We start from the raw sequence: 13,331 nt of genomic DNA, 5'->3' as shown, positions 1-13,331 counted from the left end.
TATCCAAAAGTGACATCTTCTTGTGTGCTTGCCAAACACAGAAATAAAATGTTTCCTGTCTGAATCCCTGAAATTACCCATCTCCATAAAGCCAGCCTGATTTCTGAAGATGCTGAGAAACTCCAGTTCCTTTTGTCTGCAGCTGTGACACTCAGTGTGTGTGAAAACCCAGGCCACTTCAACTTAGTGTCTAAAGCCAAATTGTTCTCCAAATATGGTAAAATGCTCTCCAAGAATTAATGACTGACACTGCAGTTGTGTTCACATTTGGGTTTGGGGTTTTTTTTGCTCATTGTGTCTTCCTAGAGGACAATACAGCCTTGCACTGGAGCAGTCACAACACAACAAAAATCACTGTCACTGCCCCCTTTCCACCACTGTCATCTTTAACCAAAAATAACTGGCCAACCAGTACAGCAGAGGGCTGGAACAAACTGAAATTTTCTTCTGGGTCATCACACCCAGACTTGAGACAGCTCCTGCTGATTCTTAAGGTCATTTATCATTTAGGCTTTTTCCCTCCATATTGTTGAGTTCAAATTAACCAAAGAGGGTTGGAAATAGGAAACTTCAGGCTCTGTATGGTCGGCTGAGGTCGATCAACAAACAACCAAAAAATGGAGATCAAGTTGGTGATGCTGGGAGTTGTGGAATGGCCAGGCAGGTTCAGAACTCACCGTGGTCAGTCTCTCCAGGGCTGCAAACCTCTCGTCCCAGGTAGCTGCGGATTTCTCAAACGCTTCGTGCCGCTTGATTAATTTCTCCACCTCATCAACGCTCTGCCCTATTTCACGGCTGGACAGGTAGGGCTCCTGTCCCAGCAGCCAGGCCTCAGCCACACTTGCATCTCTGGAGAACTGGTGCACCTCCAAAACTGAGCAGAGAGGGCATGTCAGTGCCATTAATGTCACAAAGAAGAGCATCGTGGAGTCATCAGGCAGCTTTGGGGTTTACCTAAACCCAGCTCAGGGAACAAAGTACAGGCACTTGGCTAAGTGCTCCCCTTAGCTAAGTTCAGTCAAACTGGTCACTGAAAAGACTGATATTTCTCCTATTTGCTTTGCTTTAGGAAAAATTCAAGTTTCATTTTGCAAATTTAGTGTGGTTTTTTGTTCTAATCTGCTGTAACCTACTAATTTCAGCATAGGAATTGGAATGTGAACCTGCAAATACAGTAGAGCTACTGCACCGAGCTCCAAATTTGATCATATAAAGCAAGACCTTTGGTGAGGGTTTCTTGGTTTCAAATTCATCATTTAACAACAAACAGGTGTGAACCTTGCAGCTATTCCAGCACAAACACACTTCCAAGCACCGTAACAGAAAAGTGAGGAGCTGCAGGTTTTTTTTCAATGTCCAGAAAGGCACAATGAAGAAAGTTAGATAAGGCCCAGCCCAAAAGAAATCTAAGGGTGTCCTTACTCAGTCTCAGCCACTCCCATCTGTCTTCCCATTTGTCAATCATTTCTTTTCTCTTTTCTGTCAGCTGCAGGAGCTTTTCCTTGATCTGGGTGGAGAGCAGAGAGCAGGGCTGTTACACAAGCAGCAGGCAGCAGTTCCCCCCAACCCTGCACTGACAGACACTGCACAAATTCCTCAGGAAGTGACTTCACCATGCAAACAACAGCTGTTTTTCTCTTCAAAGTATAAATAAATGTGACATTTCCATTAAAATATCACATTTGCATAAGCATTCAGTGTCTGTTAAAAGCTACAGCACACAGAGTATTTGATAAAAGGGTGTAATAGGCAAACAAATGTAAATAATGCAATCAGGCACTGAATCTTCTACCCTTTTCCAGTGAATAATGCAAAATAATAATAATAATAATGCTGTTCAGGACTGTTGCAGAAGCTCTCCCCTTCCTGAGAGGGAAGTGCCTCACAATGTTTTGTTACCCTCCCTTCCCCAAAGGGAGGCAGGAGAAGCAAGGGCTGAGCCTCTACCCTGTGGCCTAAACACCTCAGAAAATAAATCAAGGCTTTCAGCAGTTGGATGTGGTTCTCTTAATATTCCTTGAATTTAGTCCCTATACAACAAACATTTTCCTGCTCATTCCCCTAGCAGGCCTCTCCACAGCATTCCATTTTCCCTGCAGGAAGTTCAGGCTGTCTCACAGCTGCCTCTGCCCTTGCTCAAGGAAGACACCTTTCCATCCCAGAGCTATTCTCTGCAGAATGGAATGCAGCAACTTCTTTGCATTTTCTGGGCTGAAAATGACACTTTAAATCCTGATGTCACCTCTGTTACCCACCATGAATTGCCAGAGTGAATTTATACCCTGATGACCCAACAGCACATATGTGCACTAGTCCCTAAGGTGACACTTGTCATTATTCCCCTGTGGGTGACACAGGGCAGGTTTCTCCCTCATAAAAAACCCCCAGGAGCCCATGGCTGTATGCAGGGAGCACGGTACCTCCTCAGATGCATAGTGTTTCCTGGCCAGCAGAGACTTGCCAAGCTCAATGCACGTAGTGAAGCTGTCATTTCGGGCATCAATTTCTGCTTTGATCCCCTGGTGATTGTTCATGAGCAGTTCCACAGACGAAACATCCCTAAAATGACCAGAAACACAGATTTCGGATTCAACAGCTGCTACATTTTTAAAACTGACTCACAATTCCTTAAGGAAAAAAATGATTCCTAGATTGTCTTTGAAGTTCAGGAACAGTACCATTCTGGCCTGAATCAGAGATGAAATAAGCCTGGTGTGAGACCAGATCTCTCTGGGTACAATTTTCCATGGCAATTATTCCAGCAGCCACCCACATGAGCAAGTTGCTGCAGCAGCAGGCTCTGAAAGCCACTCTCAGTGCTGCTGAGCCCTACAGATGTTCCTCAGGTGACCTGCAGCCTTCTCTTGGGATGGAGAAGGGAAGCCTTGCATTACCTTGGCTTTTCCTGGGCTTCTATCTGCCGGATAACGTCTTCCATCCAGAGCATGAGATCCCGAACCATGCTGAAGAAGCGGAATTTGTCTCCTGTGTCCACCAGCCTCACCCTGCGGCCCTCACAGGCGTCCAGCAGTGCCTTCCATGCCTCTAGGACCTCGTTTTCCCTCTTCTGGATGTCATCGGCCTTGTCCCCGGCGTAGGCAGCCTGGAGGCGCGCTGCATCCTCCTGCAGCTGTCGCACCTGCAGCAGGATGGGGGAGACAAAGCCATCAGTGGGCTTGTGACTCCTGAGTCACAGCTACAGGGACACTTAGCTGCTAATTCATCACTTGAGAGGCTCTCTGAAGTCTCTGCAAATGGATTTGGTCTGTTCACACTAGAAAGGTCTGTGCTGTTAGTGAGCCAGTATTATCCCTCCGAGAACACTGTAGGGTCAAGGGATCCCCAAAATAGCAAAGATTTGCCACTGCCTGAACTCGCTGCCAGACACAGTGCCAAAATCAAGTGTCTGTTACATGTCAGGGCAAACAGAGACCATTTTCATCATCTAATTCCCTTCCTCTCGTACAAGGGGCAAAAGCACCTGGGAACTCAGTATCCAATCACTACTGCATCTGACAGAGGTTATTTTTCAAAAATGTAGATAATGACTTCAAAGAGAAGAAAATGTGGAAATGTTAAGAACTTTCTACTATTAGAAATCTTTTCCTTTCAAACACTGTCTTGGGATTGCAAATGCTAATTCCCAGCTGTTTTCCATATTTTGCAAGCCAGAAAACATTCCATTAGCTTTTGTCTAAGAATTAATATTTTTTAACATCAAATCAACAGCCTTCTACCTAATGGCACAGAGACCATGCCTCTCTCAAAATGATCCACCTTGGTGCTCTGGCTGTTTCACCCAGAAATTATCCTAAGTGCCTTCCCCACAGCTCTGTGCTGTGATTACATATTCCTTCACTTAGGTCTTGATTATAATTACCTTTTTGAGAGACTGGAATTGATGTTTTGTGAATGTCTCCCATTTTCTGTATAAAATCTACAGCTTCTGAAAGTAAAACACCTGGAAAATCAAATGCTTTTTCTATCTCCTTTGTTTTAGTGTAAATTGCAACATAACAGAGAATTGGCTGGCAGCTGGGCCATAAAAGCTCTTTCCTGACCTACTGGGATAAATACAGTCAGTTGTAATTCCTCCATTCCTTAAGCAACTTGTTCCCTTCCCAAATTCTCCTTGTGGCAGCTGAATGTTGTATTTTGATTTAGAATCCCCCCTGTGCTGTATGAGCAGCTGCCACCTTCTACTTGGCACATCTCAGCTTCAAAAATTCAGAATTAGATCAAGTTTGGATGCTTTTAAAAATCTTTGCCTGAACTGTGGGTTTTAAATCTCTTTTGCTCTCAGGACACTTCAAGAAAAGCCATATTTAATTCAGAATGCCCAGGTTCATAACCAAGACAGAAAGCCTCTGGGTAGGTCTTTGCCTCTCAGAAAGGAAAAATAAACAGTGCTTGGCACAAAGGGTTTGATTTGGGCTTGTTGGTGTTTTTTAAAACAAAAAAGCCTAAACTGACAAACCAAAATAAAACCAAACCTCAAAAAGCCAATCAGGCTTATACATTCCTTCATATCTTGTACTCTGAACCAACAGAGAAGCCCTCCGCCTTTCTCATTTCTTCTTCAACCAAGGACAGGAAACAGAATAACATCCAACAACTGCCAACATGTTCAGAAGCCTGTGTACTTACAGATTGCTACTTTAGATAATCACCCCAGTGCAGTGACAGAGCAGCAGCCAGACAGATAAGAAAAGGATGCAGGTGAGGTTATTCCCACAGCACTACACGTGGGAAGCAGCTGGCAGCACTCTGTCTCCCAGCCACAGAGGGGCCAAGGGCAGCAGCCAACTCTGCAGCTCAGCTTCCCACACCCACAGTTCACCTGCCACACACCTGGGTGCCCAGGGCCTGGATATCGTGCTCAAACGTCGTGTGCATTCTCTGTAGTGTTTCCACTGTGTTTTGGTCTCTACCAAGCTCCTCGGGCAGTTTCTTATGTTTGTCTTGGATACGTCCTAAGATCTCCTTGGCATCGTGGTAAAATTTGTGCAGTTCATAAGAGGCTGCAAGGATTTGTGTTCTCGTGTCAATGAGCTCCAGGAGATCCGCCCAGGCCTCATTGAGTCCATCCTTCCACTCGGCGATGGTGGCAGCGTCCGAGTGGCCGGAGTTGATGAGCTCATCAGCCATGTGGTTGACAGTGTCCACCCGCTCCTGCCCGATGTTCCCGGTGTCCCGGGCGAACTCCCGGAACCGCTCCTGCAGCATCTGGAAGGCACAGAAAGAGCCTCATGCAGCACTGTGGTTAGAGAGAGCTGAGTGAGCCAAGCCACCCGCTGTGAGCAGCACCAGAGAGGCCCCTCCAAGGACTCACCGTGACGTGCTCGTAGTCCTGGCCCAGCTCGTGGGACCCAGCCACCACCTCCCTCTCAGCAATCCACTGCTCCAGGTCATCCACCTCGCGGTTGAGCTGGAACAGCCGGTGCCTCTCGTCCAGCTTGCCCCTCCTCTCCTCTGCCAGGTCCTTCAGGCCCGCGTAGAGCTTGTCCACCTTGGACTGGCGCATGCTGATGCGCTCGCTGGAAAAGCAAACAGCACTGAGTCTGCACTGCCTCTGCAAGCAGAACTAAATGGGCAAAACTGCAAGGAATCAAAGTCCCTTGGGGTATTTAATCTACAGAATGTGGCCCTGCCACAGGCAGGAATTTAACTCGGACATGTTGGACCAATCCTCTGCTAGCAGAGGTGACAGCAGTAGCTGGGAAGCTTGTCTGTCCTGCACTGTAACCCCTGGCTTCAGAGAGGGGAGCTGGAACCCAGCTGTCCATTTGTCTGGACACAGATCACACCAGAGTCTTCTACCAAAGCTACAGGCAGGATCTGAGCTGCTGAGGCGGGGAGCAGTTCCTTCTCAGTTAAACTCTGCTCCAGAGTTCAGCAGCACTCATGGGTTTCTTACCCCTTAAAGCTCAGCATTTGCACAAGGAATGAATCTTCCTACTTGCTGTATCTTTTGCCTCTATTTTGTCTGAGCCATACAGTGCTGTCAAAGTGCCTTCCATCTGCCTTGCAAAGCTGATGATGTTATTCAGTACTCAGACAGCTCAGCCAGGAAATCTGCTCTCATCAGAAGCGATCATGACCACAAGAGAGTGCTTTAGAGTTAAATAACAACCTTCCACCGGAGGCAGAATGTGTCTGGCCTAGGCCAGTGCCACCTTCCAGCCTGTGCAGGCTGAGCAGTTAAATACATCAGCCTCAGAGTGAAATCAGCTTTGCAGCTGAAGCCAGTGGAGAATTCTGTCTGCTGAGCTGCAGCTCTTACAGAAGAATGGTTCTTAAGCTTCCTGAGCTCTCCCTCAGGGAAAGCCATTTATGAAAAGTGAGATAAATTTACCAAAAGTAAGATGTTAATGTGCCCGTGTTTTTAAAGCATCTGATTCCAGGATCTGATTCTGCTGGAATCTCATAGAGAAGAGGCAGATCTTGGGGAGCTGTGCAGAAGGATTAATGACAGTGACCTTCTCTGCTGGATTAAAGTTGGTTGGAAGAGCAGATCTGGACCTTGGCCTGAGGACTGTTCTGCCTCTGTGATGTTCAGATGCTGGCAAGACCTGACACTGCAGCCTGCACAGGGGACAGGTACTCCAGGTGTCCAGAACCACCAGAATCAGCAGCTGCACATACTGACCCTGTCTCTGGCCAAATCAGGGTGGTCCAACTGACACCTTGAAATGACTGAGTCTAAACTCCTCTTCCTGTATGACCCTCTGAGCTGCTTACTCTCTGTGGTGGTCTTTGTATGTCAGAACCACCCAAAGGGACTGAATTTCTAAAGGAACTCATGATTCAATTAAAAATGGCAGTTAATACCTTTCTGGGTGATTATCTGCCACCAAAGTTCTGCTGGTCTTTGAAAGCTGGTGCACAGTTTCAGCATAATCTTCTACAGCTTGTTCCAAAATCTGGTGTTTCTTCAGCATGGACACTGCACTCTGTTCATCCTGTAAGAGTGACAGAAAATGACAGGAAGAATTATAAGGAGCTGCTCCCAAGTACACCTTGAAGACAAGTCCTTCTGCCAATGGTATAGTACAGCTGCTGTCACAGCAAATGGTACCCCCAGAAAGCAAAATAATGAGTGAAAGAGATAATGCATCAACCCCTCTGGGGTGCAGAACAAAATTACATCAGCTGGGCATTGAGAATGTTGAGTTTCCTCTTCTATTAAACTTTTTATGTGTTTGCACAACACTGCTGCAGGGCTCAGAAACATGGAACAGATTAGGACACACCACTTGTCAGGCATCTCAACAACAGCATGGGGCAAAGAAAAGAAATCCTACACAGTCCATGCCAATGGGTTCTCCATCAAAGTGTCTGGAGAAGTTCCAACTGAAACTTTTTATGCACTGTTATAGCTAAGAAAACCAGCCTCCTACTACTCTCAGTGTTAACTGATATTGTCAATAAATCTTTTCAATACAATATTTTGCATAGTGAGCTATTTGCAATAGATAAAAAGAAAACAAGCCATTTTTAGCTGGAGACTGAACACCTGTGGAATGTGTTCTCCTGATAAAGCTGAGCTTTATTTTACCAGGGCAGGAAACATGGTGCATTTATGTCGATAACAAACAAGCTCTAGCACTAACACCTCCTTGGAAAACAGGAGTTTATGTTCTCTTTGTTATGGTGTGAATCTGGGACTCAAAGCTGATGGTCACTAGGAGTCAAGGCTGGTGACAGTGGTAGCAGCTGACTGACCACCAGGCCCTGTTTCACAGCCAGGTGCATTGTGCTGTCATTCAGAACTATCAGAAAACTGGACCTAACTGGACCACACTGGCAATCCTGACCCTGCAGTGAAGGCAGGCACAGAGTTGCCCTCTGTAGTGTGAGGATGCTTCCCTGGTTCCATACATCACAGCCTATCCTGAACACTATCAAAGATGTCAGAACAGGTAGAAGCCACGACCACTTGAGGCTTCACCAGGAAGTTACACTTGTTTGTGTTACCATTCCATAGCGCCACACCAAATTATGTCACCTGCCTCCCTCCAGCAAAGCAATCAAGGCCAAAGTAGTGTCACTGTGGAGCTGCTCACCTTGGCTTTCTCTTCTGACATCATGTAGAGCTCCTGCTCACTCATCCAGGCCTCAGCCTCGGCTGCATCGAAGTAATACTGCTGAGCCCTGTGAGACTCCTCCAGGCGCTTGTGGCGCTTCTCCGTCTCCTCGATGAGGAGGTTCCACAGCTGCTTCAAGTCTGCAAGTCTCTGCTGAATGACTTCAGCATTGGGGCTGCTCTCTGTGATAATGTTCTGACTCCTCTCAAATATGTCATCGATACGAGGCTGGTGGCCCTGGATTTCTTTCTGAAGGGTCTGCATGGGAGAAAATTGACTGATGAGACAATGCACAAATGAAAAGAAAATACAAGCCAGGGGTCTTAACTCCAGAGGGGCAGCAAAACACACACCATCAGCTCACGTGGACAACTTGGGGCTGTGCCACCACCTGTAGTCATGCCACAGCACCCAATGTTTTACCCCAAACATGTCCTTCCCAAATTAGTCAGCACTAAGGAGAAATAGCAGGTATGGAGCTCTAACAGCACCTACTTACCTGATTTTTCTTTATTAGTAGCTGTACAGTCTGGAGGTTGTGTCCATGATCAGTAGATGTAGCTATGGGCATCCTCTCTCCAACCCACAACTGAAAGAGAGAGTACACATGATTTCAAGCAACCCCAGATACTCTTGGGACAGCAGAGAGAGGCTGGCACACACAGGCTGCAAAAAACAGCAGTATTCCAACATTTTCCTACTGGCCGGGGAAAGGGATTTCTTTGATACTCACAATTTCATCTTCCACATCCCGGTTGAACTGGTGGATCTCTTTGGAGGCCAGCAGGTTGGCCTTTCTCTCATTCAAAGGCTCCAGCAGCTCCAAGAATTTCTTTTCTACAGTAAGGCGTTTGCCATCGACTTCATCTGTGCTCTTGCCCTCTTGGCTCAAAGCCCTTGCCTGGCTTTGCAGCTCCTCTATCTCCTTCTTACGGACATCCATTTGATTCTCCAGCATCTAAACAGAAACATGGCAAAAGGGTCCTGAAAACCAGGATGAAAGCTGTTCATACAATTAGGGCACATCAACAGCTTCCTCAGAAGGGAGAACAGATGCTGGTCAGTGAAGATTTACCATGTCAATAATTATTGTCTTATTTGTTGCTGGATTATTGTTCTTCTTAAAGATACATGAAAGAACAGGAAGAAAGAAAAGCAATTCTTTCTTTTCTAAACTGAAAGCCTGCCCTGCCCATCCTTTTAGTGCAGGTATCTGCTGCACCCCATGCCCTGTTTACCTGCTGCTTCTTCAACAGGATGTTGACACTGGTGAGGTCTTTTCCGTAGTCATCTGACTGGATTTGGCTCTCCAAACCATTCAGCCACTTATCCAGGTCTGCACAGCTCTGGGTGAAAAGCTCTGCCTTGTTTGCATCGAAGAGACGTTGAGCCTTGGTCTGGGTGGTGGATTCCAGCTCGTCCCACATTTGGTGGAGACCTGTCAGCTTCTCCTTCACCACGGCCTCAGTCTCTGGTTTCTCTGCAATGAGCTGCATTCCCTCCTGCAAAGCAAAAAGCAACCAAATGGTACCTCCTCAGGAGCACTCACGGCCCGTTAGGGCAATTATCCTGATTAATAAGCACTCAGGACTTCTCATCTGCTGGCAGCATCAACCACTCATTTTCTATCTCCAATTATCCAGTGACTCCTTCCAGAACATCAGCTCCCAGGTCCCTCTGCTGCCTGGAAGAGGGATTTTTAGCAATGGGAAGGTCAAGCAATGCTTCCTTTCTCTTCTCCATTGCACATGTTCCCCAAAGGGAGCTCCTGGGGCCATGGCTCAGGCAGGATGGAGCAGGGAGCTAGAGCTGCACACACTGCATTTCCTGAGGCCCCAGCTCCTGGGGGACACATCTCCAGAGAACCATGAACACACAGCAAAGTGCTGGGAGAGTTTGGGAAATATTGTCTTTTTTCTAATTATCCCTATCTATCTCTTCAGTTGGGTGCAGATGGGAATGCTGCCCCCAACCCAGCACATTCCATATGAATGTTAATCCAGGGACTGTCACAACTCTGTGCACAACCCTGGTCCTTTGCTGCAATCTGATTTTTCAGAGGCAAAGGAGAGGGATGTATTAGCATCACTAAAAAGGAACTTCCAGTACCAAGAGCAGCCTTCTAATTACACCATTAAAGGGTACTGCTATTTGTAGATCACAGAAAAGCCTCTAATGGGATATGGAGTGCCAAAGTGGGAGAGGAAATGAGCAATTAAGCTAACTTACACTGAACAGAAACCCACTGTCAGAGCTAAAGAGGAGACTCCTCAGTGCTCCAGAGCTGCACAGGAGAAATGGTGGGGGGAAGTACAGCTCATCACAGCATATTAAGGCTCCAAATAACTTGATACAGAGCTGTGAATCTTAATTAATCACAAAACTGGATGTTCTTTACCTCATGCCCTAATTTTGCATGGGGAAAGGCAGCTTGGCTATAGTTCTGAATGAATGAAAGCCAGCTTAGCAGCACAGAAGAATAAACTCAGCTATTCTCTATATTCTGTTATTTCTCGGGAAGTGCTTCTACTTCATTGGCTCAGATCCCAACATTTGCCCCACTTACCCTTTGGGTATGAAATTTAAGCTCTGCCTTCCTTCTGGCAGATAGGAAGGACTAGACAAAACTAAACTTGCACCTTAGCCAATGTCTGAGTGAATGTCTTAGATAAAAGACTTTTAACATCAATGAAGAATAAAATGGGTTGGATGGAGACACAATGCACCAGAAATCTCCTTCAGTCTCAGCTGTGGGGTGATTTAAGGACCAGTTCTGCAGAGGAACAGATCCCATCTCTGTGCACAACCACCCAGGACAAAGATAAGGGCATTTTTTGGATATTCTTTACTTACCTTTTCAATCTTCTCCAGCCACTCTTTGTTGGATGCAAGCTCTGCCATGAATGCCTGATGCTTCAGCCACTTGCTGTGCAGGTTCCTCGCCTCATCATAGGACATATCCTGGGCTGTGAGCATCTTCTCATTGATCCAGAGGGAGAGCTGGAAAGGAAAATACACGGGGGTGTGAGGAAACATTCCTGGTGTGAAATAATGCAAAATGCCTCCAGATCAAGGATAAGGATATGCCTCTACAGAAGAGTTGTGTGAGATTCAGAGGCTGCCCTTACTCAGAGATTTACTCATTGTTCAGCCAAGGATCTGCCTCTTTAACAGTTCAATTCTAACATCCATCTCCAATACATAAATAACCCTTGATTCAAGCAGAAAGGAATCACCTCTATGGTAAGCAGAATCAAACACACAGGTCCCACCCAGTTCAGCTGCAAGAGAAACAGGGACATGTGTACTACTTATTGGTCAGATGGTTTTGTGGAGGTTGTTAGAGATGGTTTTGTACCATTAATTCACAGCACATTTGTAACTTTTCCCCTCAGTCTTTTCTCTGTATAAGTTTACATAAGTAATTTGTTTATTTATCCAATCTCCGGGAGTGTTTTGGTACTGGAGACTTTCCTTTTCCCATTATGTAAAATCCAAGACTGTTTTCTGTCTGATTTTCAGCAAGTACAAAGGCACTGGGGACAATTTCCATATCACCACTAGAGAAAACCAATACTTTAAGAGACAGTTGATTTGCCAAGTGCAAATGGAATGTGAAAATGATCCTAGCGGCCAACATCGCATTTCCTCCCAGGGTGAGTCTGACTGCCTCATCTATCCCTGAGGTGTGGATAAAAACCACATTCACAGGAATGTTTACAGAATTTGAAAAGGTCCATTTTCTGCATATTTAGAGCGTAAAATGTCAAAACAAATCTCAGCTTGGTTTCTAGAACAGCACTTGGGTGAGCAAGCTCCAAAAAGGAGAGGAACAGAGGCCTCTGCTGTGTGCTCAGGACAAAGGGCAACAAATTCCATTTATCACTCATAAGCCTCTTTTCAACTGCCACTTAAAATTTCAATTGTCCCTTAAATGCACTCGTCCCCAAAAAGGGAAAACCTATCAGAGCAATCAGAGAAACTCCTCATTGGATCTTCCCATCAAGTCTAAACAGAAAATTGCCATGTCAGTGAAGAGCTCTGTAGGTAAAAGGTTGCATTAGACAGGCTACTGTGCTGCTGAACAGTCAAAGTCTACATGGAGATTAAGATATAACCCAGAATTAGTGGTTTTACTCTTGCCTTTCTGAGGAGGAGACAGCTGCTCTGCCCTGCAAATTGCACTGCTTGGCTTTCACTGCTTGCTTTTACTCAGCCACAGCATTAAGGCTTCTGGGGATTTACAAGTGCTTCCCAAGGAGAGGCTGGATCACTCCTGTTACCAGCTGGGGGAAGGCAAGACAGGGACAACATGTGGTTCACAGCCAGGGCCTGGTGGCATAAACCCCTCAGAGCACAGAAATGCAGATAAAGTATTTAAGGGCTCACTGCTAAAATCTGGGTTTTGCAACCACTATAGGCATTAAAAATCAGTACCTTGAGTGTGAAAGTAGATTTTCAGAAAATAACAGTTCCCTAAATTGCCTCAAAATCACACTTGGAGTATTTATTTCTCCAGAAGTTGTCAAGGCCAGGAGAGGATGAGGCTTCCTCCATCCTTTGCACCTGTACACAAGACCCTGTTCCTGCTCTTGGCTGCCACTCTGCAGGGCCAAGCCAGCAGGAAGGAAGGGAAATGCAGAGACAAACCCTTGTGAGCCTGGGGCAGCAGCAAGGCAAGGGAAAAGGGCTCCAAGTGCCACTGCACTTCCCAGACTGTGCCAGGAGCCAAGCTGCCAGCCTGTCCTGCAGGGAGGCTCACATGGCAAATCCTGCCAGCACACTCTGGGAGAGAAACCTCGGAGTGCAGAGCCTTGCCAAGAGCTGTCACCATGTCCCTGGAGAAATGAGGCAGTGCTGGGGCTTCCAAGCACTCAGAGGGAAGGTCAGCTGTAAACTCCTCAAAGGTGAGCTTAGAAAGAGCAGGAAGTCAAAGAAAACTAAACAGCAACATTTGTCACAGCTCCTCCATGTCATTATTTCATTCACTTGGCAAATTTATTTTACACATTAATCTTGATGAGTGCAAGAAACAGCAGAAAAAACAGCACCCCAAGACTAACCTGTGACAGTGTTTCTGACTCCTCACCACAACAAAATCTGCTGTTTTCCCTCACCTGTGACCCCAGAGAGGGGTTTATCACTGCTGGGCTGCTGTGAGGAGCATTATCCTGCTGCTCTGGCGTGCCACCCTCCTCCCCAGCTCTGCAGGAAGGAGCGAGGAGCAGGACACCTCAGTGAGGG

The 13,331-nt window shown here is 46.4% G+C and overlaps 1 protein-coding gene across 4 annotated transcripts in view; it reads right to left on the bottom strand.

Annotated features, from left to right (window-relative positions):
* SPTBN1 (spectrin beta, non-erythrocytic 1) overlaps positions 1–13,331 on the bottom strand; it is a 115,961-nt gene that overhangs the window by 10,962 nt on the left and 91,668 nt on the right. For all 4 annotated transcript variants that reach the window (XM_039717097.1, XM_039717098.1, XM_039717099.1 and 1 more), the window contains 12 exons: positions 10,941–11,087; positions 9,326–9,589; positions 8,821–9,045; positions 8,587–8,676; positions 8,067–8,345; positions 6,832–6,962; positions 5,333–5,537; positions 4,852–5,226; positions 2,895–3,139; positions 2,421–2,559; positions 1,423–1,507; positions 678–874 (listed from right to left, as the gene is read on the bottom strand). In XM_039717097.1, coding sequence (XP_039573031.1) covers positions 678–874; positions 1,423–1,507; positions 2,421–2,559; positions 2,895–3,139; positions 4,852–5,226; positions 5,333–5,537; positions 6,832–6,962; positions 8,067–8,345; positions 8,587–8,676; positions 8,821–9,045; positions 9,326–9,589; positions 10,941–11,087 — 2,382 coding nt within the window. The remainder of the gene's footprint in view (positions 1–677; positions 875–1,422; positions 1,508–2,420; positions 2,560–2,894; positions 3,140–4,851; positions 5,227–5,332; positions 5,538–6,831; positions 6,963–8,066; positions 8,346–8,586; positions 8,677–8,820; positions 9,046–9,325; positions 9,590–10,940; positions 11,088–13,331) is intronic.

The sequence above is a fragment of the Passer montanus genome, unplaced genomic scaffold (assembly GCF_014805655.1).
Source record: "Passer montanus isolate IOZ18808 unplaced genomic scaffold, ASM1480565v1 scaffold37, whole genome shotgun sequence".
In the NCBI taxonomy this organism is placed as follows: Eukaryota; Metazoa; Chordata; class Aves; order Passeriformes; family Passeridae; genus Passer; species Passer montanus.
Note: the sequence above shows the minus strand (reverse complement) of the source record. Positions and strands in the feature narration are given on the sequence as shown.